The sequence below is a fragment of the Piliocolobus tephrosceles genome, chromosome 4 (genome assembly GCF_002776525.5).
Source record: "Piliocolobus tephrosceles isolate RC106 chromosome 4, ASM277652v3, whole genome shotgun sequence".
NCBI lineage: Eukaryota > Metazoa > Chordata > Mammalia > Primates > Cercopithecidae > Piliocolobus > Piliocolobus tephrosceles.
Genome location: NC_045437.1, coordinates 167783987 through 167805598, shown reverse-complemented (window position 1 = coordinate 167805598; position 21612 = coordinate 167783987). Strand labels below are relative to the sequence as shown.

The 21612-nt window shown below is 38.1% G+C and overlaps 1 protein-coding gene and 1 long non-coding RNA gene across 3 annotated transcripts in view; one reads left to right on the top strand and one right to left on the bottom strand.

Annotated features, from left to right (window-relative positions):
* The window catches only part of LOC111530200, a 43767-nt gene extending 29693 nt beyond the window's left edge, over positions 1–14074 (top strand). For both annotated transcript variants that reach the window (XR_002727732.2, XR_002727733.2), the window contains 2 exons: positions 12749–13008; positions 13962–14074. This is a non-coding gene — a long non-coding RNA (uncharacterized LOC111530200). The remainder of the gene's footprint in view (positions 1–12748; positions 13009–13961) is intronic.
* LOX (lysyl oxidase) lies at positions 3631–17505 on the bottom strand. The gene is made up of 7 exons (XM_023197300.2): positions 16573–17505; positions 16110–16218; positions 14609–14746; positions 13195–13351; positions 9629–9724; positions 9171–9286; positions 3631–5882 (listed from the first exon to the last, which is right to left on the bottom strand). Exons 1-7 carry the CDS (start codon positions 17201–17203, stop codon positions 5876–5878), a joined length of 1254 nt encoding a protein of 417 aa, XP_023053068.1. The 5' UTR covers positions 17204–17505; the 3' UTR covers positions 3631–5875.
* Positions 17506–21612: the final 4107 nt, after the last annotated feature.

Genomic DNA, 21612 nt, shown 5'->3' with positions numbered 1-21612 from the left:
CTTTTGACCAGGCAAGCTTAAGATATATGCCTGTCAGCAGAAACCAGAATCCTAACACAAACGTGAAGTGATTGCAGCTACCAGGTTGTTTTTTATTCAAGAATCTTAGCCCCAGCACTAACCCAACTATAAATCAGTTTAAAAGGTTTTTTTCTAATATCATCATTCTAAAAAATAATGTCAAAAATAATAATTGAAAATTCTTGACTCCAATATTAGCTGTATGGCAAGGGTTTAGCTCATCAGTTTGCAAATGACTAGCTGGTAATATTGGCTCCAAATTGTCAGACTTAAGATTCATGCATTAATTCACTAAAGACATATATAATGAAGACCCAATATTATTTGATTCATTTTTTAAAAACGAATGATCTCTTATCAGGCTCTGTCATTAAATTTGTCTTTAGCCCCTACTTATACAATTGTGTCAGGAGCTCTGGTTTGATTTGGTATATAAATTGAGAACTGGCGATATTGTTTCTAACAGTGACACAGGCATATTCTTGGTAATTGTTTTAACGGTTCTCTTTTTGGTTGTATAGCTCTATTTTTTCTCTCTCTCCAAAGTTTGTGCCTACTTCCCATAATTAGGAAACAAGTTATTGGTAGCACATTATAAATATATGAATACATCCTTCCAAGCCATTTATTTCCAATCCCATTTTTCTCTGCCCACAATGGGAAGTACAAAACTTTAATTGAAAATTAAGTTATGCAGTTACGCATAATATACTTTTAAGTATACAAACTGAATGAACCATGAAGAAAATGATTGTTTCACTCTAGTGTTATAAACAACTAAGATTTGTGAGGGAAGAGATTTTAATAAGCGCTACCTAAAAGCATTCAAGTTATCTGACAAATAGTAAAAACCTATATTTTTTTCTAAAATAGAACATGATTTAGAGAGTTAAATAATCCTTTCTACTGAAAAGGTCTTATTTAACCATGTTCTGCAGTTTTTAGAAAGTGAGGCAGGCAGTAAATTAGTGAGTTTTGGATATCCAGTATCCTTGTGTCCTATAGCTCAAATGCTGCCACATTTATTTTAAATATTTTGCAAATGATCTCATTTCTACAAATTTAAAATTACTTAAGTTGTGTATCCCAGAGTTTTCCAACAAAAATTGTATACTAGGATAGTGAGTGCTATTTTAAAAAAAGACTTGTGACAAAACAAATTTAAGAAACACTAGATAACGAAGTGGTTTCTTTGCCACAAGATTTCTCCGACACTTATATACGCTAAAAAGTATTGTGAATCTCCCAAAATATGGGAAAGATAACATTTCCCATACTTACTTAATATTGGATCCTTTTTGAGTATCTTGTGAAACTGGAACTCTTTAGTACATGTTTTAGGAAATCAATATTCTCCTAATTCTATATAAATATTATTTACTCTTCAATTAAAAAGAAGTATGGGGAAAGGGCTCTGATTTTAAGCTACAAATTGCTATGATTAGTGATGTATTCAACCTGTGTGTTAATCCTCTAGTAACATCTGTGGTAAGGAGTAGAAATATTAACAAATGAGTCACATAAAGGCAGACAAGTTTTCAGACAAAAAGGAAAGATCTACACACCTCTATCTTTGGTTACTGAGCTAATTAATGAACACTACTTGAAACACTGTACACTGATGAGACAAAGGAAATCATCTTTGCAATGATGATGCTTTGCCTTGAGCAGGAGATAGAAACAGGAAATTTGTGGTTTTAAGTATCACTGTTATTCTGCAACTCGAATCTGCAAATTGCCAGCCACAAGTCTACATCTGTTTTACCTGCAAGACTCCTTAAGAATGAATTGCTTTTGTGGGTTAATTTTGAGTTGTTCCCCAAAAACACTTGCCCGAAGTTTGGGTCTGTTTGCCCTCTCAGGTTGTGAGATTTCTGGCTAATCTGGTGCATGTTTAAATAAGGATTACTATGACAGCAACGTATCTCTTTACGTAAATAGTTTATAGCTAGAGTTAGATGTATTTCCTAAACAAATATGTACATATGTGTGTGTTTACATCTATAGTCAGATATATTTCTTGTAAACCCTAATTAAAGCAGTGTGATTGTTCTTGCAATGCCTGTTGTGTGTCCTTGTAAGTAGCTGGTAATGGTGATAAAAGTTTATGTATGACCACAGTGTCTACTCAAAATACCAGCTAAATTTTTATCCATCATAGACAAATTTCCAGTCATGTGATCTTATTAAACAATTTGTGAATACAAAAGGCAATTAAGAAAAACTACCAACCATATCCATGGCTTATAACATTTTAGCCTAAAATGAACATCAGATGATTTATTTATATAACAACAAATGACTACTATATACACTTGAAATCATTTATTCAAGGCATTTTTATAAAATCTTGCAATCATAGTATAGATGTATAATAAAAGAATATCAGAATGCAAAGAAGAATATAAAGCCAATGTCTGAGCATTTAAAATAAGAGTTCTTCAAAAAAGTTACAAATGTCTTACAAATAACATTCCTGAAAACTTTGGGGGAAGCTAAAACTTCATTAAAAACATAACACCAAATGACATGTTACTTAGTTTATAGCAAGCAGTTTTATATTAATTAAATGTTTATATACCATCAGCTAAGATTTAATGCATCTTACATTCAGATTTAAATAACTCAGCACCATTTCAGGTTAGAGGATAAATGAAATGTTTAGTGTTGAAAAGTGGCCCAGGAATTTTGGTAGCTAGGAATGAGACTTAACTCACTGATTGAATATATTGATTGTGAATATGAGCTCAAAAGAAAAAATATGTATAGAAAAAAGGGTACTTTTTAGTTAGCAGTTAATACACTGACTGGTATCAAAACACATTATTTTAAAAACAAAGTATCTTCTTACCAGGAATTCAGTATTTTCATGCAATCTGCTAAAGATTAACTCTCAGTGCCAGGAAAATTTTAGTGAATTGCATTGCTTCTAGAATCTGAATATTCCGAAAAAAGTTACTACAGATAATGCCTAGTGAGTAATTGGATGACAGAAATTGTAAATAAAGTTATTCTATAAAAATACACAGATTTTCTGGGAATAGGCAAGTTGTATACTCATATATGTTATGCTACTGTTGGAAGACTGAGTGCTAGCCTCAGAGGTCAAAGCATCTTTCACCCAGACTGTGGTCTGAATCATTATGAGATTACTAATATGGCATATTGTAAACTGACTCATAAACTCCGAAATTATGATCCTATTTAGTCCATTTTCTGTTTTATTTAGTGTAAAAGCCAATCTCCTGTCAGTACTCAACATTCTTTTTATCATTGCCAGTTCCTATTTTTTAAAATGTATTTAGAGTTTGGTAAGACTGGTCTGTGTTCTTTATTTTATTAATTGATAACCTTCATCAACTAATCATTATCTTTGAGTTTTGGCAGTTATTCAGAGAAGAGATTCAAAGTTCAAAATAATTCAAAGAAGTTCAAAAATACTGAGTGTTAAAGCAGTACTTGTGAGTTACTTGGGTGTGTTTAGAGGTGCCGGGAGGGGAATGAAAGTTCACTTAAGGAATAAAGTAGTATTTTTAGCTTCCTAATTGAAAAAAAAAAAAATTTGTCAAAATTAACCAAATAGTAGGTGTTATATTTAAAAGGCAGACATTTCAGGGATTGAACACATTTTTAATTATTAGAAATACACACATGCATATAATTAACCTTTAATTTATTTTTAAAAATAAATTATGGTCATGAAAAACAATAGTGCTTAAAATTGAAATTTTATAGACATGTAATTTTATTTCCTAAAAATGAAATAAGATGAACCTTCTGGGTAATAATGGGATTTTTAATACTTATTGAGGTTATAGACAGTCTTTTTTATGTCTCAATGCATAGCATGTGAGTACCTGGCATATATTAGGCCTTCAGATGATGAATGGATAGACAGATAAAAGGCCCAATGAATGGTTATAAATGTGTCTTCTCCTATATATCCATGATGATATTGCCTAGTTTTTAATACAAGAATCAATAAAATGATAGATCTGAAATCTGTAGATGCCAGTCTGGCTCAGTATTAATACTGACAGTAGTTTTTTTTTGTTTTTTAAGAAAGCAAGTATATTAAAATATCTCTATTAGAAAAGATTACAATTTGAAAGGATCATTCTACAATCTTGGAACTAAAAAGCAATTTAAGGCAAAGAGGTACATCAAAGAAGCTATCCATAGCTCAGTTACTAGCTCAACAGAAGCTGTCTGTACTGTCTACTGGTAAGCATGTGCCCTGGTGGATAAGGATCAGATGTACCGCTATATCCGCCAGTTGATGACTGTCCATCTCTAGCCCCTCTAACCATGCTATGCACCCAGTGAGTGCAGAATGATTACTAGTGATTGATGTTGACTTTACAATTCTATGACATGTAATACAGGATGCCGATGCACTTTTAAAATTCCACCTAACGTGTTCTGGCACTGGAAAGTCTTACTTGAGATTTTCATACTGGTTAATGTAGGAAAAATTCTGCTTAAGCACTACTAACTTAAAAGTGTAATTTCATTTTCTTGAATTTAGGAAAAAGCGAAAATCTCAAAATTCTATTATGGCACATGGTTTCACAGTTTAAAATGCAATCACACCTGTCTCATTACGCAGCATGATCCTCGGTTTTGCAGAAAGTATATTTTTCCTTTGTTCACCAACCCCTCAAGTATGTAATACTATGAGCTTTGCTAATTTAGACTACATCTCAGACACACACACACGTGACTGATTCCTGAATAAGCCTGAATAGAACACAGGATGATGTTCCTGTGTTCTAAATAATATAAAATTTTTAGCATTCCTCTCTTTAATAGCTGAACATCTTTTTAAAATCTAGAAAAGTTGAAAAATCCTAAAATGTTTTTCAATGTTTTTAAGTTATTTGAGAGACAGTTATGGTTTGGTGGGGACTTGTTTATATGATTTTATGTCAGCAAGAAAATTGTATCTTTGGCAAATATTTTAATATGTTTCAATGCATATTATCTCTGGATGTATCACATCAGTCATCCAAATGACTTCCCAGTTTCATGGCTGCCTTACGTATACCAGTCCCAGGAATGGTGATATTAAGAACCCCACTTACAACCTCTCTGCCCATGGGAAAGATGAAATGATGGAGGGCAGCCTCAAGAAATATCAGACAGGAATTGGGCAGCTCCCTTACTTATTTGTTCCAAAACAAAAGTTGACTCAAGTCAAAATGAAATTGTGCATTTGAAAGAAAGAAAGTTATCTACTTATTTTTAAAATGTAAACATAATTTTTATATAGGGATGTAACTATCTGAATACATGTATTGCCATGTCTCTGCTATATAGTAATATTTCTTGACACCAATGGTAATGTGTTTGTTTCTTTCTCAGCACCAGATGTGTCCATATGTATTTAAACAGTAGGAGCATTGTTTCTAAATTCATCTATGCTATGACATATATAAACCCATTATTATTATGTTTCACTAAAGTTCCAGCACATTAGAAAAGTTTCAGTTCAAAGTCATTTTGGCTCATTCACTTAAATAATACTGATCCTTTTGCACTATAATTTCAAAAGGAACATTAGAAATTTGGATTTCTTTTGAAAGAGTCAAATATGTAATTACAGAATTGAAACACTGTGATAATTCACAAAGTGATGTAAATAATAAACATCAAAAATTTCCCAAGTAATGATGACTTAAGTGTTCAAAATCCAGTTATGTGCTTTGTTATTGAAAACAGTCGAAACAAAATTTCTTTTGTTGTTTTCTGTTCTCTTTTTCAAAATACATGAATCCTACTGAAGTTAATCTATTGTTTTCCCACTTCAGAACACCAGGCACTGATTTATCCATTGGGAGTTTTGCCTTGCTTTCTAATACCTAGATTAAGAAGACAAAATAAGACAAATTATTAACCTTATAATATAATGAACAAGTACAATAGACAAATTTAAAGTCAACCTTTTAAAAACTTCATGTAACAGTTTCCCTCCATCTAAGCAGCAATCATGTTGTGAAATTATGCAGTAGTATATTATTTTAATAATGGTTTGAAGAAAGTGACTATATCAACAGCAGAGGTGCCCAATGCCTACACTCTTCACATTTAGAAGCAAAGAAACCACTTCTGAAACACTCAAGAGTACAGCAGGACTTCTGGCACCAGCAGCCCTGACCAGGGGAATTCATTCCATGGAACAAGGGTGGCACATCCACCAAGAAGCAGAGTCCAGGCCTCTGCTCCATCTTGAATTAGTCCTTCTCCAGCATGACTTTGGATATAGAATAATACATAACAGGCAGAAACTGGACCAAAAGATCAATCAAATATTACTGTATTTAAATGCGATCATAGATCTTCATGTAAGGAAGTAAAAATCCACTTATGCCAAATCATAAACTATCAATTTCCAAACGGTAAATTCTGTGATGAGAAAAAAAAAAAAAAAAAACTTACACAGTATTTTATAACTGAAAGGAGCCTCAGGGTCACCTTGTCCATACATTTTGTTTCAGTGAGGAAAATGAAGGAGAGACGGTACATTAACAGCACACCCCTATTTACTGGGTGGCTTTTACACATCAACAGAACGCTCTTAAATATCTGGCAGGAAAAGAAATCGGTGAACTGATGAACGATACGTCTTCAGAGTGACACTCACTGCTGCTTACACAGCCACCAGAATGATCTGAGGGCCTTAGGCAAGTTACACTTCCTGCTCAAAAAGCTTCAGCCTCCCACTGCCTCCAGAATAAAGTTTAGCCTGCTCTTCAGGGCTCTCTTCCATCTGGCCCCAACTTACTTTTCCATCCCTTTTGTCCAACTCCTAACTCCACGAAATTTAGGCTTTAGCCAAACTAGAAGACTTGTTTTTCCAAACATGCCCTGCAGTTTCCTCCTGCCATGCAAGTTGCCTGTGATGCTGACTTGCCCTGGGCTTCCTTTCCTTAATGCTCCCCAGTGCATTTCTCAGACTTCAAGACCCAATTCAAATGTATCCTAAAGTCACTCCGGAAACTCAGCCCAAAGACACCTCTCCTCTCTCTGAACTCTGATTCCTAGGAAAGAAGGCCTGATGTGAAAGTCAAAATATAAGAAGCGAGCATTATTATCCTGAAGGTGTGGGGTTTTGTCTCAAATATTCTATACTTTCCCCAATATTTCCACTCAGAATAAGTATGATATTTTATTATGATCACTAATTGTGAGTAATTTCACTTTTTCATATTTTCATCTTATCTATATTGGTTATAAACATTCCAACTTCAACCACTCTTGAAGTTTGTTACAGTCAGTAATAACTAGTGAAAAAAAAAATCAACTCTATATGAGTGACCACATCAGGAATCCCTCTTGTACAATCATATTGCTGGAGCAATACAACACTTTTTATTTCTTCTAAATATCTGGCAATATCCAATTCAATGGAATCTACTGATTAAAAGCAAGAGACATTCTATGGAACAGACTTCTCCAGACCTATTTCTAGTGGGAAGTCAGTAAGACACACTTGGGAGTTACCAAACTTACAACAAAGGTCCTTCTGATCCCACCACATTTTATTTTACCCCTCATGAAACTTTTCATATTGTTATCTCTATTACAGTTATATGTGTAATTCTCTCACTTCCCCTACTCAGAATGCCTTTACTCAAATTATTTGAGAAAGAAATTAATTAAGCAGTGAGTGAGAGGCTGCAAGGTGGCAGACCTGTATCTGACAATGGGTATACAACAGTGGACAAAAGACTAGATCCCAGCCATCACTGGAGCAGGAGACAGACATTAAACAAAGAAATTCCTAAGTAATTAACTGAAAAGAGTGTAATAAGGCTACGGCAGTATAGAGATTAGTAGTCCTATTTATGTTTGCATTATTCAGTAATATCTGGTTCAGGGCATCAACAAACAGTACAAAAATGAGAGTGCAAATGAATAAATAAATGGAGAATGGATGAATAAAGGAATTATAAAAATTAAGAAAATTAGCTAATCTGTTTATTTAAGTGCAAATTATTTTAGCTTAAATTATACTGGTGTTCTGGCGGTGGGGGGCAGGGGTTAGTTATACTATAACCAACTCCACACAATATGGGCCATAAAACCTGCCAGGTTTTCTGTGCTGTGGGCATGTTCACAAGAATGTATGTGACTATTTTTTCAGTGCTATCCTTTTGCTATCGTAGGCTTCATCTATCTCTAATGTTGTGACAACACTTGTAAAGCACAGTCTCTGCTTCTTTATGTATAAAGTCCTGGGTTTTGTATCAGGCAGAAATTTCTATTAATTATGAGTTTCTAGTAGAGCTCTGCTATACCTGTCTGTGTGATCCAGTGGCACTGGTGGTTCCCCAGTGACAAAGCAAAGCTGTTGAGTGTTGAGTATCATTCCAACGGAAATACTATTCTCATTGTTGGGAAGCCATAACTCAAGTGGCATCTGTAATTATAATCTAGCGCCCAGCAACACTTGGGGAGGTAGTGCTTAAGGAGATGGGGCAAGACAGACAGGCGCGCAGGCAAACCTACCCAACTTTCTTTCATTATTTTAATCAAAGCACCTCCCTGTGAACACATATCTTTCAAGATTCCATTCAAAGAAGAGTCTCAGGAGAAGGAATATTATAAAGAAACTTCCACATACCTCAACCTTTTGCAGAGTATTCTCCTAGTGTCCATGGTTCTAGAACTCAAATATATGACATCTTGATTTGTACAGAACAGGGGGGTTGATCTCTTGAGCTGCTTACTTTATGGCAGTGGTTTTCAAGATGGACTTTAAAGAATCCTAGCAATGTTTTCAGGGATTGTGAGGAAAGGGCAGGAAGCAACTACTGCGGCTTCTACAAGCTCACCCACTCTACATATTGAGCAGTTTGATAGATTGGGCCTTCGCAAATGCCTTCTGGGTAAACACTGTGGTCTGTTTATGTCTTCTTCTGAAAAGTAAGCTTCTCCTGAAAACTAAAAACCTTAGTACATTCTCCTTTGCCTTCCCTTATTAAAAAAAAAAAAAAAAAAAAATCAGACTGCGTACCATTTTCTGCCTTTGGTCTGCTTACAAGAAAGCTGCTATAGTAGTAGAAACAGATACATTCCATGTATAATGTTTGAGCATGAACAAAAATTATTTGTGACAATTACTTAGCTAAACAAATAACACTTACGGTGAAATTGTGCAGCCTGAGGCATACGCATGATGTCCTGTGTAGCGAATGTCACAGCGCACAACGTTATTGGTATAGTCAGATTCAGGAACCAGGTAGCTGGGGTTTACACTGACCTGGACAATACAAACAGCATTTGTGTTAGAGTTCCTCAGTATTTATTTTTCCACAGGGCTACAATAAGGAAATTGTTAATGAGGGACTCAGCTAAATCAAGCAGGGAAAGGATTTTTAAGTTAAGTGGTTAAACTCCAGAGATATTATGGAAGGAGACTGCATATTTCCCCCTGAAGTTCTTTAAAATAAGACAGATTATATTAGATTAGATTAGATTGTTTAAAAATAGTTTGAGGATGTATAATTGCTTCCAATACCATGATTATTTAACATTTGAATCCAGAAAGGAGGGCCTATTGATCTGCAATATAAATGCATGATATATTTTCAAAGGTCTTTACCTTTAGGATATAGTTTCCAGGTTTTACATCTGTAATATCAATCCACTGGCAGTCTATGTCTGCACCATAGGTATCGTAACAGCCAGGACTCAATCCCTAAAATAAACAACATAAAAAATGTTAAATGATGGTATATGGTTAGGCTATGCTAAATAATATGCTATTATTTGCAAATTAAATTTTAAGTTAGTACTTACAAGATTCTGACATAAAACTATACTTATATTTCATCTCCCTTGAGAAGTATTTATTACTCAGCCTTATAGCACCTCCAGCTAAAAAAGATATAGGACTAATATAAGTAGTAGTACATCTCACTTCTTAAAAGTGTCATATATCACCAGAGATAAATGCAATCTGAAGGAACAAAATAGGTCTCTACCAAAATTCTAGAATTTTAACAGTTCAGGAATAAAGGCCACATAATAATTAACTTAGCTCAAATGTCCTCTTCTCAGTGAAATCCTCCTCAATTTCCCCTTTTAGAAATTACCTTCTTGTACTTTAAACGGCCATGATACCTTTTATTGTGGATAGCTTTTATAGTTTTTATCCCTTTTTGCTCTGCATTATAATCATGCTATGTAAGAATATAGCTAACCAGAGGTTGCAAGTTCCCTAAGGGTGGAGTCTATGTTGCATCTTTGAATAACTAACATTTATTAAATAGTATGTGGCAGGAGCAATTGTAAACATTTTAATATATATATATGTGTGTGTGTGTGTGTGTGTGTGTGTATACACACACACACATAAAAATTCAATTTTCACAACTACATGAGGTGCTATTACTATCTCCATTTTATAGATGAGAAAACTGAGGCACACTAAGATCAAATAACTTACCCAAGGGTTTCCAGCTAGTAAGTGGCTAAGCTGGTTTTGAGTTTCGGTAATCAAAGTCCAGAGTCCCTGTTCTTAACTACCACACTATACTCTTTCTCATACAGTCACTGAAACATGACATATTTTGTTGAAGGGGTAAATGCATGACTAAACTGATGAATGTCACATTACTCCACTTGCTAAAACATTCACATCAATAAGTAAATAAGTGCCTTCTATAGGCTGGGAGGAGAAAAATACAACAAATACAATCCTTGCTTTTAAGAATGTTATAGTCTGGAGAAGTTTCCTCAGATTGGAGTCTGTAGGTATATTCTTGATTCCATTAGTTCTTCACAAAATGTTTTAACTTGTATTTTCATTCTAATAGTAATTTAAATTTAAAAGTACATGCTAGAATCACTTTAACTTAATACTGTCACTCAATTCTAGCAACCAATATTGCTTTGCTGTTTAAGATCACTTTGGTCACCAAAGAGAGAGTAAAATCACCTTAGCATGCTCTGCCAATGCTAGTTTAGCTATAGCTTGTTTTGGGAAGAGCAGGGGAGAATTGTGCTGTCATACAGCACACAATACCACAGACAGGTCAAACTCAGAAGGATCAGTGTTGCAGCAGTGAGACTCATATTCTATTGTTATCGTCTAGATTCCTACCTTGATCTATACATCACTTAACAGTATGTTGAGTAGTAAATACAAAATGAAGAATTTTTGATCTGATTCTAGCATACAATTCTGATTCTAGCATATAATACATACTCAATAAGTGTTAGCTATTACTTCTACTACTACCACAATGTTCATTACATTGTAAAGGGTTCGTTGGATTAGATATTCATTTAAGATGGGTTTAAATAATGCTTCAATGCTTATCTTGCCTTCAAATAGACAAAAGACCTTTAAAAATGCTGAAATTGGCACTCTGGAATTCATCAGCTGGCAGAATTTAAATATAAGCTTTGCTTATTTGCACAGGCAAACAAAAACTAGAGTTACTAAGGCAAACAGGCATTTCATGTAGGCAAAGTCAAAATATAAAAACAGATTAAATGTAGAATGTTAGCTGAGGCTCTCTAAATCAGCAATTTGAGTTTTAGCAATACATGCTATTTGTTACATGAAATTAATAGGGTGAATGCAGCTGTTTTAGTTTTGTATATATTTAATATGTAAATTTTTGTCTCAGAATGCAGGAGTTATTAATATATACAAGTATAAATCTAAAGAAGTTATACCTAGTTTTATGCTTGAATACATTTAAGCAGCATTACAGTAAAACTAATCTAAGTCATCATTGGGTGATTGAGAGATTATTTTTTCCTTTAAATGAAGCCATGTGAAAGAGAAATTGGTCTAATAAAAAAAAATCAAATATATAAATCACTCAACGCAAGATTTGGTGAATAATGGTTAAAAAGAACATATATGGAAGATGATTAACAAGAAAGCTAGCATATAAAATGAAATGGGGTTACCCCAAAGAAGGGGGGAACAGGAAGTGCTATAATGTCTACAATCCCAGCTTCAAATATTTCAGAGTGAGCTGTCCAGAGTGCCTCTTTTTATAAATGGGGCAAAAAAACTTTAGGTCCCTTGCACAGGACTTGCAGAACACTGAAAAGGGAATCTCTATACACACACATGAATAATGTGTGGATAAGTTACATTTCTTCTTTCTTAAATAAATACTGTCCCGAGGCATGTAGAAGTTAACCTTTCCCCCTCCAATTGCTATGATTTTCTAAGCTCAGAGAAAAAAGCAATGGTAACATTTAGGTCACCAAACAGCTTCCTGCCACAGCCCTGGAATTTGCTTCCCAAGATGCCAACTGCTGATCCCTTTGTACCCTGAGTTATGTACATTCACTACACTTTGCCAAGATCTGGGCAGGAGTCAAATTATAATGTCCTTTTACAAATTAGGGTTTCATATGGAAATACTGACATAGCTTTTAACTGACACGCATTTTCCTATGATAAAACACACAAACTGCTGAGTTCAGCACTGCTTTAAAAAAATCTATCCCGACAACATCTGACATCAATTATACTGTAGATTTAAATATATACGTGTGGAGAAAGAAATGGTGTCCTTCTGCTCTAATTTGCATTATTAAAAGAGACAACTTTTTAAAGTGCTTTTAAAGAAACACATTTCTCCTCTATTTGCTAACCCCAATCACTTTTCTATTTCCAGCATAAAACAGAAGGAAGGAATGGTTTCACAGGTGAAAAAACAGAGATACCTTTTTTTTTTTTTTTTTTTTACAGTTATTTACTAAGCCGGTTAAGGAATACAGAATGGGTGCATATGTTGTCGACTATTCAGACTTTTTCAGAGAGTAATTTTCTGTTCTTCATTGTGGAACATAACAAGGACCCACACTGACCTGTGATCATAAATAGGGGCTACATGCATAACTGGAAATACTTCAAAAGCAATTTGGATCATCAAGCCGTCATTTTCCTTTTCCCAATTATTTTCCATCTTGACAACGCGGACCTCAAATTGAATGCTTTACAAAAGAGAGGTGAGGAAAGAAAATACTAGACTCATGGGGTATATCATCTTCAGTTTTCTTTGAGAAAGGTCTCTGTATCCTTTTGATAAAAATGTGTGTTCTTTATGAAATGCTATTTAATGCTAACTAATGGTAGACCTGTTTCCCTCTGAGGCTTGAGGTGTCAGGGTGCCAGATTTCAGGGTGCCAGCATACCTGTGTGTGTGCAGTACATGCAAATCGCCTGTGGTAGCCATAGTCACAGGATGTGTCTTCAAGACAGAAACTTGCTTTGTGGCCTTCAGCCACTCTCCTCTGGGTGTTGGCATCAAGCAGGTCATAGTGGCTAAACTCATCCATACTGTGGTAATGTCTAACATCCCACAAAACAAAAAGATGGTGGGTGGTCAGTTACATACAGACAGAGAAAGCAATGAAGTTATTAAATGACTTCCCCCATGGCTTCACAAATTTGTTTTCACATTAAAATTGAGACCAAATTTATCTTCTAAAAGAGAGATTCATGCTGGGTTTTTTTACGCTCCCCCCCCCCCCCCCCCCCCCCCCCCGCAGGACATAAATCTATCAAAATTGCAAGGTTTAACTTTGCTACCAGGACAAAGACTTAGCTACTAGGACAAAAGACTTAGTTCATTATTTTGCTTTCTTATTGCACCCCATTTTGTCTTTGAATATTACAGAGAAATGGACAATAAATTATCTGTTCTGAAGTGACTTGGCTGCCACTGCTGATGTTTCATTCCAAATAGCAGCACATTACTTTTTCAAGGTTTCTATGAGATTTTTTAAAAATTGAGTTCTCACATATTTAAAATCATTAGTGAAACGCAAAGGAGAAATCATGGCATGTTTTATCCACCATTATTATTTAAATAGTATACACTTTTATTTAGAAATAAAGTATTCCTATTTTATCAGGAAAGTGGGTGACTCATATCTACTTTTGTCATTTCATTAAACAGAAGGTGCTGAGCTGTTCATCTTCCCACATAAGGAAAAACAAAGAGGACTGGCTTGGATTTCAGGAAGTAAGTTTAAGGCCACACATCAGGATTTCCTGACAGTTAACTCCCAGGCAAGTTACTAAGGCAAATGATAGAATTACCTTATGTAAAACTCCTTAAATTTAGGATAGAACAGGCAACCACCTTGGGTTTGATACAGGTCTTTTGGAAGCTGGAAGAAGGTCCTTCTTAGCTCGGGGGTGTATCATCTACATCTTTCTTTGAGAATGGTTTCTGAATCCTTGTGATAAAAAACGTGTGGTCTTTATGAAACGCTATTTAATGCTAACTAACTGTAGATGATCTCGGCTGTAATGGACTTTTAAAGAAATTCTATCTGTAATGCATTGGAGTGAATTTTATTGAAGTCAATTGCTGTATCCTATCAGCAGCTTTAATAAGCTGGGCTTCAGATTTTCCATTTCAAAAGATAACAGAATGGTGTAGTAGACGGGTTATGTCAAATTACATAGAGAAAAATTCAAAATATAAATAATAGCATTTTTCTCCCTTTACGTAAGAAATAAGACTTGCATTTGTGATGTCAAAAATCACCCGAAAAATGAAAAGCAACTCAAAAGTGCCCAGGAGGCCCATTTACTTACTGGTGACAACTGTGCCATTCCCAGGAATATCTTGGTCGGCTGGGTAAGAAATCTGATGTCCCTTGGTTTTTCACTCTTTGGGGAAATCTGAGCAGCACCCTGTGATCATAATCTCTGACATCTGCCCTGTATGCCGTACTGTGATTTTGAAAAAAGAAAAATTATTATATTCATAGAATATTAACTAAAGACAAAACTACAAATAAAACCTCCATTGTATAGTAGTGACAATCCTCCTTCCCCAACTAGACTATCAGTTCCAAGCGGCCAGGGCATTTTGTTCATTTTGTTCAGTGCTGAAAAGCTCCTAGAACAGTCTTGGAGCAGTCAGAGCTCAATGAATATTTGGTGAATAAGTGAATGAATAACAACTATGGAAATCCACAGATTTTAACAGTAAAAACATAATAAATAAGCATTAAAAATCTAAACCTCAGAAGTAAACTTTATGTCTAGAATCAATTCAAGTTTAATCATATGAACGAGTGAAACTGAAGTGGAAATAATCCCCCAGTAAAAAATAATTCACAGATATTTATTACGAACTTCAAATTTAGCAAAACTTTTAAAAATAGTTAATAAGTTGCAAACTGAGGAAATAACTCTAAAAGAGCATACCCAGATTTAAATTAATAATTTTGTAACTTCACTACCCCAAAACAATGGCAGTACTGTAAAAACATCATAGGAGCTCAATGGTGTGAGTGATGCAAGACTCAGGAACGAAAATGAGCGTCGATGTCTTCGCTTCCTTTAGCCTGACAATTGTAAAGGGTCAAAGTAGAAGAAATGTACAAAGAAACATTACTGTGTTCCTACTAATATATTTAGTGTGGCTATATGTTCAGATGGTACTGATGACCTTATTTTATACTTTACATTTTTGATTAAATTTTTAGAAAAACGTATTTTGCTCCCTCTGCTGTTTCCCAGCAGTAAACTCAGAACCCCAATCTCAGAGTTACTATTTTATTTTTAGAATAGTGGAAGAACAAAGTTCTTGCTTATGGTCTTACTCTGGCTGAAGTAATACCGAAACAACCAAGTTCATCGTGGTCTCAAACAAAAGAAGAAAACTTAGTCTTTACCAATGAGGCTACGATGGCAAATTTGCCCCCAATCTTTTAAGGGGGTATTAACACACCCTTCATTACAATAAATTTTTTGAATTACCGTATAGTTGTTTCATGAAAAGTGATTGGAAACAATCGACTCCCAAGTTTAAGTATCTTGGAAAAAGAGCATGAGACTTCAGTCTCCAGGATAAGGATTTGCGCCACCTCTCTGATTCGTGCTGCAGTTTGAGACAGAACCCACAGAAATCTTCAAAATATTAACTCTCCGTCCAGGTCAGCATGCCCAGGAGGTCACGTCCCACTTCTCAGCTCTTGTCCCACTTCCTAACACTTGTCTGCGCGGAACAGTAGCGGTCAGAACCAGGCACCAGAGCGCCCCCTGAAGGAAGACCGGGGAGCGGGGCCTCAGACATCTCAGCCCGTACCTGGCCAGGCAGTTTTCCTCCGCGGCGCATCTCAGGTTGTACATGGACATCTTCTGCACGTACGTGGACGCCTGGATGTAGTAGGGGTCGGCCACCAGGTCTGGGAGACCTAAACGTCAGCAGGCGACGGGCGCAGCAGTGAAACAACCCGGCGCCCCCCGCTCCAACTCCCTACCCCTCTAGGTCCCTTACTCCTCACCCTTCGCCCACCGGGACTGCAGAGTGGAGCGGAGGGCAGCAAGAGAACTGGGGACTCCCGGGGCTGCAAGGCAATGTGGAAAGGAAGCAGGAGGGGCCAGACGCGCGGTTTGCACTAGATTCCAGGGCTGCCACTGCAGGCGCGTTGGGGGAGGGATCGGATCTGCGAGGACCGGGGCCCGCCGCGCCCAGGCAGCCACGTCGAGAAGCCACATAGCTGGGGACCAGGTGCACGGGTGGTTCCAGCGGACTTGGGGGTACTTACCGTACTGGAAGTAGCCAGTGCCGTATCCGGGCCGGTACCTGCCCCCAGGTCTGGGCCTTTCATAAGTATCGTAGTAGTTGTAATAAGGGTTGTCGTCAGTGTACTTGTAGGGGTTGTACGGGTCGTCGCCCACCATGCCGTCCACGCGGCTGGGCAGCTGCAGGTTACTGAGCGCAGGGACATCTCCCGGCGCGGTCTGGTTCTCCGCGCGCGGGGCGCCAGCTTCGCGGGCTCCAGACGTCGAGTAGCCAGCTTGGAACCAGTGGCGGGCGGTGGGCCTGGGGCGGCCGGCGGTGACTCCAGAGGAGCCGGCCGTCCGCGCCCGCGCCGCGGCGGTGCGGTTGTCGCGGATCAGCAGGATCGGAGTGCGGGGCTGCTGGGCGGAGGCGCTGGCGGCACCCGGGACGGCGGCGCCCGGGTCCCGGCGGCGCTGAGGCTGGTACTGTGAGCCCAGGCTCAGCAAGCTGAACACCTGCCCGTTGTTCTCCCATTGGATCTGCTGGCGCCAGGCTCCCGGAGCCGCCGGCGGCTCGCGCGGGGGCTGCTGTTGGCCGGCGGCGGGCGGGGCGCAGCGCACGACCGCGCAGAGCTGCAAAGGCCCGAGCAGGAGCACGGTCCAGGCGAAGCGCATCACTCCTTTTGCCAGATTGACCCAGCTCGAGGAGGACGTGGCTCAGAGAAAATAAAAACAGGGCTCAAATCACGTGAGGGAGGGAGAAATCTTCAACCAAGGAGCCGAGCGGAGCACGGGTATCTCAGTCTCCACCAAGCAATGCCAAGGGTGGGATTCAGACCTTTCCTCAGTCAAGGCGGCTGCTCTCGGACGTGGCACCCTTCCCTTTCCCCTTTCTCAGTCCTGGAAGGCAACGGGGAGCGGCGCGGCAGTCCCGGAGAGCGGGCAGTGTCTGGAGTGAAGGAAGGAGGAGTGATTTTAAACTTTCTGGCACGTTTGCAAAGTTACACAAGCCGTTCTGGCCCGGCCGCCCCTCAGCTATTTGTTCACGTAATGCGATTGGAAACGTGCAAGGCGGACAGCTCCTCGCCTCTGCCCCTCCCTTTCTCCCCTCCCTGCCCTCCTCCCCCCAGACACGTTGCACAGGGAGCGTTAAGGGGAAAGAACAAAACGGAACACACATCCTGAGACACACTGGCTTAATCTGGGGCGAACATGCAGGAATTTCAAAAAACTCAGACAGGCGAAGGCAGCCAGGCCATGGGGCGACGCCAAAATATGCACGAAGAAAAATGCTATTAGGTCACCAGCCCTTGAGAGGCGGGAAGTCGGGAGGTTGGGAGGGTGCTGGGGGCGAGAGGGGGCGGGGGAGGATTGCGACTAAAGTTTATCCATAGAAGAGTTAACCAGACGCATTTCCCAACGCACACTCACTCGCTTTTATGGGAAGCGCCCTCAGCAAATAAACCCCAGGATATCAAATTTTGTTTTTCTGTGTGTAGGTAATATGAGAAATGGGTTACAAATTCATTTCCTACGGTGAATATTTTAATAACCAAAAGTGAAATTTTACAGGGAACAAAAGCCAGCTAACGCTGCAGCAATGAATAAACCTGTCTCTTTTTCTAAATGCCGGCCTGATTTGTACTTTGAGTGGAAGTGGAGAACAATCTTTCATCTCCACAGTGTCTATAAGGAAGATTCATGAAAGACTAGAACAAGTCTGCACGAGAAAGCACTCAGAAGGCATCTTCACATATGCATTTTATAAGACATCTTTCTCCTTCATCTTATTTATAAAGAGGTTTGACTTTGGTTTTAAACAAATTAAATCATCTCTGTTAAATACTGAAAGTCAGTAAAACATCGCTTGCTGTTTGATTTATCTTCCAATCTAAACAAAGGAGTTGCTGAAGAAACAGCCTTAGAGTTCAGATTTTGGTAAAGAGAAGGAAGTAGGAGTGGTCAGAAGAGAATATAGGTGGAGGATAAATTATGCTGACTGGAGAGAGATACATAATGGACCAGTTATTCATATACCACTCAGGGTTTGGGCAGTGCTAGAAACCTTGCAACAACAACAAAAAAAAAAAAAATGGTTACTAAATGGTCTGATTTAACACTACTACTCAAAACCAGATTTTGGTTACCATTTTATTGGTCTCATCATTGGGCTGTTGTCCAGACATACTTCAATATTCATATACCTCTGTTAGTCTCTGTCTCTCCATATTTAATCACCGCATTTTGGTGATGTGGTGGAACTGCTGATTTGACTGCCTCACATCCGTTTCCCTTTTCTTTCTAGTGAGAACAACTGGATTTTCCTTTGAGGGGCTTCCCGCCCATCCCACTCAGTGACAGAGAGGAAGGACTGAGCATTTATGAGACTTACCCACTTCAAGAAGAGGTCATGAGATCCAAGTTTGGCTAATCAAGGCATCTCTCTAGATGGTTTAATTTTATGTGGAACTGAATCTCGAGCAAAAGGACACTGTCAAAAATGTTGCTCCTCAAACTACTAAAGAAAAGTGCCCACGCCGGGCACAGTGGCTCATGCCTGTAATCCTAGCACTTTGGGAGGCCGAGGTGGGCGGATCATTATCATTGGAGGTCAGGAGATCGAGACCAGGCTGGCCAACATGGCAAAACTCCGTCTCTACTAAAAATACAAACAAACAAAAAATTAGCCAGGCGTGGTGGTGCATGTCTGTAATCCCAGCTACTCTGGAGGCTGAGGCAGGAGAATTGCTTGAGCCTGGGAGGCAGAGGTTACAGTGAGCAGAGATCCGCCACTGCACTCCAACTTGGGCAACAGAGTGAGACTCCATCTAAAAAACAAACAAAGAAACAAAAAAGTGCCCCTTATGTCTTGCTACACGGATCCCCACCCCACCCTGCCCCTCAAGCTACTTTAGGTGAGTACATTCTGAGACCTGGTTCTTCAGCATTTCCTTCTTTCTTTCTTTCTTCCTCCCCATCCCCCCATACATTCCTTTGTGACTAAACATGGTCAGAGTCAATTTCTGTTGTTTTCCACCTAAGAACCCTGACTGACACTGAACAGGGTGTGGCTGCTTCTGTCAGCTAATTGGTTCACATGATTCTCAGTTCAGGGTGATGGGTTTGGTTCAATTTGAGTCAAGTTAGATTTCCCCCACCCACGACCGTACAGCATCCTTGGTCACAGGGAAATATCACATGGCAGCTTGCCAATGGGTTTGCAAATCTATTACGTACATGATAATTTGCACTTGAAGGTGAACATTCAAGTGCAATTCCCACTGATGGCAAGTCAACAGTGACGTCTCACTTGCCCTATAAGGGTCAGAGACGTCCCTAGCTGTCATTTTACAGACTTGCTGTAGTGCTAAAAATTAAACTACTCAACTCCTCCAAACCCACTAACAAAGATGGAGTGAAAAAGAAGAAACAGGTGTATAGATTATAATTTCGATGGACAGGCCAAATTACAGGAGAAGCAGGAAGCGAAAGAGTGTAATTATCCCTCATCTGAAAAAGGCTATGCATGTGCCCATGAACAGCTTATTCCCCAGACGAGAGAAGCCTGAAACTGCTATTACTTGACCACAGGTTCCTGAGGGAAGACCTCTGCTATGCCAGACATAGTGTCAGAATGGCAGACCAAAGCAGCACCCCTAATGGGAGGGTAGAAAGTTTACATTGGATCCCAGATAAAATGCCCTTGTTTCCAATCCTAGTGCTCTAATTAAAAAAAAAAAAAAAAAAACAGGCTGTGTATCTTTGGACAGTTTATTTACTTTCTCTGGCTTTTGTTATATTTAAGATTCAAAGATTAACCAAATTCTTTCTAAAATATGTTTCCTAGTTTTAAAATATCTGATTTTTGTGAAAATTCAGGTTATTCCAGTTACTTTCAATTCATTAATTATAATGTGTTCATTATGATTATTAATATTTAATCGAGTAATTTTTTAGTTGGGCTTTAAAACGTTGGATGTTAGAATCTGCAGACTGCAATTTTCTCATTCTACATATTTTCCATTAGTGAAATTCAATATATATTTATTTGTTTTATAAACATTTCTTGAACACATATATGTTCTGAAGTGTAGTATACCATCATAGTGACTTGCACACATGAGCACTCAAAATTTAGAGCTGAACGAAGTTGATTCTTTTTTCAAATTTGTTCCAACAGACTTTAAAATTCTTATCAGAGTATAAATAACTGACTAGAGCAGTCGTGATGTGCAATATTTATTATTTAAAACATGTACACACTACCAAAAGAGAAAAACGCACTGCCCTTTGTCACACATGCTAATGAAAAGTTTAGTTGATTTTCACTCTCCTTCATTTCCTCTAAAATCTCTCTGGCTTAGGACGCTGCCAGCTGAAAAACAAACATGTGGCTACCACATTTGGGGACAACACAGTATTTGCAAGCCCTGCGGGAGATAAACTAGCCACACACTGTGTTCCCTGTTCAATAGCAAAACTATTATTCAAAAAATTGGAGAAACCATAGTTCCTTTCCACTCAAAACGGTGATAAACGGTGATGACAATGATGATGAGAATAATAATAATAAACCACAGTTACATCAAGATACAAACAGCTTTTTTGCTTTGATAAGATCCACAGCTGATTGCACTTTTGACCATGAGATTTTCTTCTTGTGAACAATTCTGCACTATGTGCCGTAAGAGAAAAGAAGGAATGTTGCTAATTCTTTTTTTGAGTTTCTTGTCCATCAATATCAAATCTTTAAACTGCAATGTCTGGCCCATTGGTCAAGAAGTGAAAGTTGTTGTATGCCATGTTCCTGGTATGTGTTAAATGCATTTATGTTTGTGGGACATTTCATATAAATGGAAAACAGAAGGTCAAAACCATAAAGCAGGGCCTCTGAACTGCAAAAGCCAGAACGGTAATGCCACAGTCAAAGCAATCAGGTTCAAGTGTAAATTCTTTTGTTTAGGGCTCAAGAAGCTCAGACGAATCTTGTTTTTTGGTAAAGACTAATAGTTGTATGTGCTTTGGTTCCATGTGGTTTGAAAACAAAACAGCATAGAGAATAAAATGTAAAAAGTGGAAAGTTG

What these genes read in the sequence shown, in the direction of transcription:
- LOX (XM_023197300.2), bottom strand. Translation starts at nt 17,203, where the DNA reads ATGCGCTTCGCCTGGACCGTGCTCCTGCTCGGGCCTTTGCAGCTCTGC. An exon ending in GAGGAAAACTGCCTGGCCAG is followed by an intron (nt 14,747 to 16,109) that starts GTACGGGCTGAG and finishes TCAAAATCACAG; the next exon opens with TACGGCATACAGGGCAGATG. An exon ending in GAATGGCACAGTTGTCACCA is followed by an intron (nt 13,352 to 14,608) that starts GTAAGTAAATGG and finishes GTGGGATGTTAG; the next exon opens with ACATTACCACAGTATGGATG.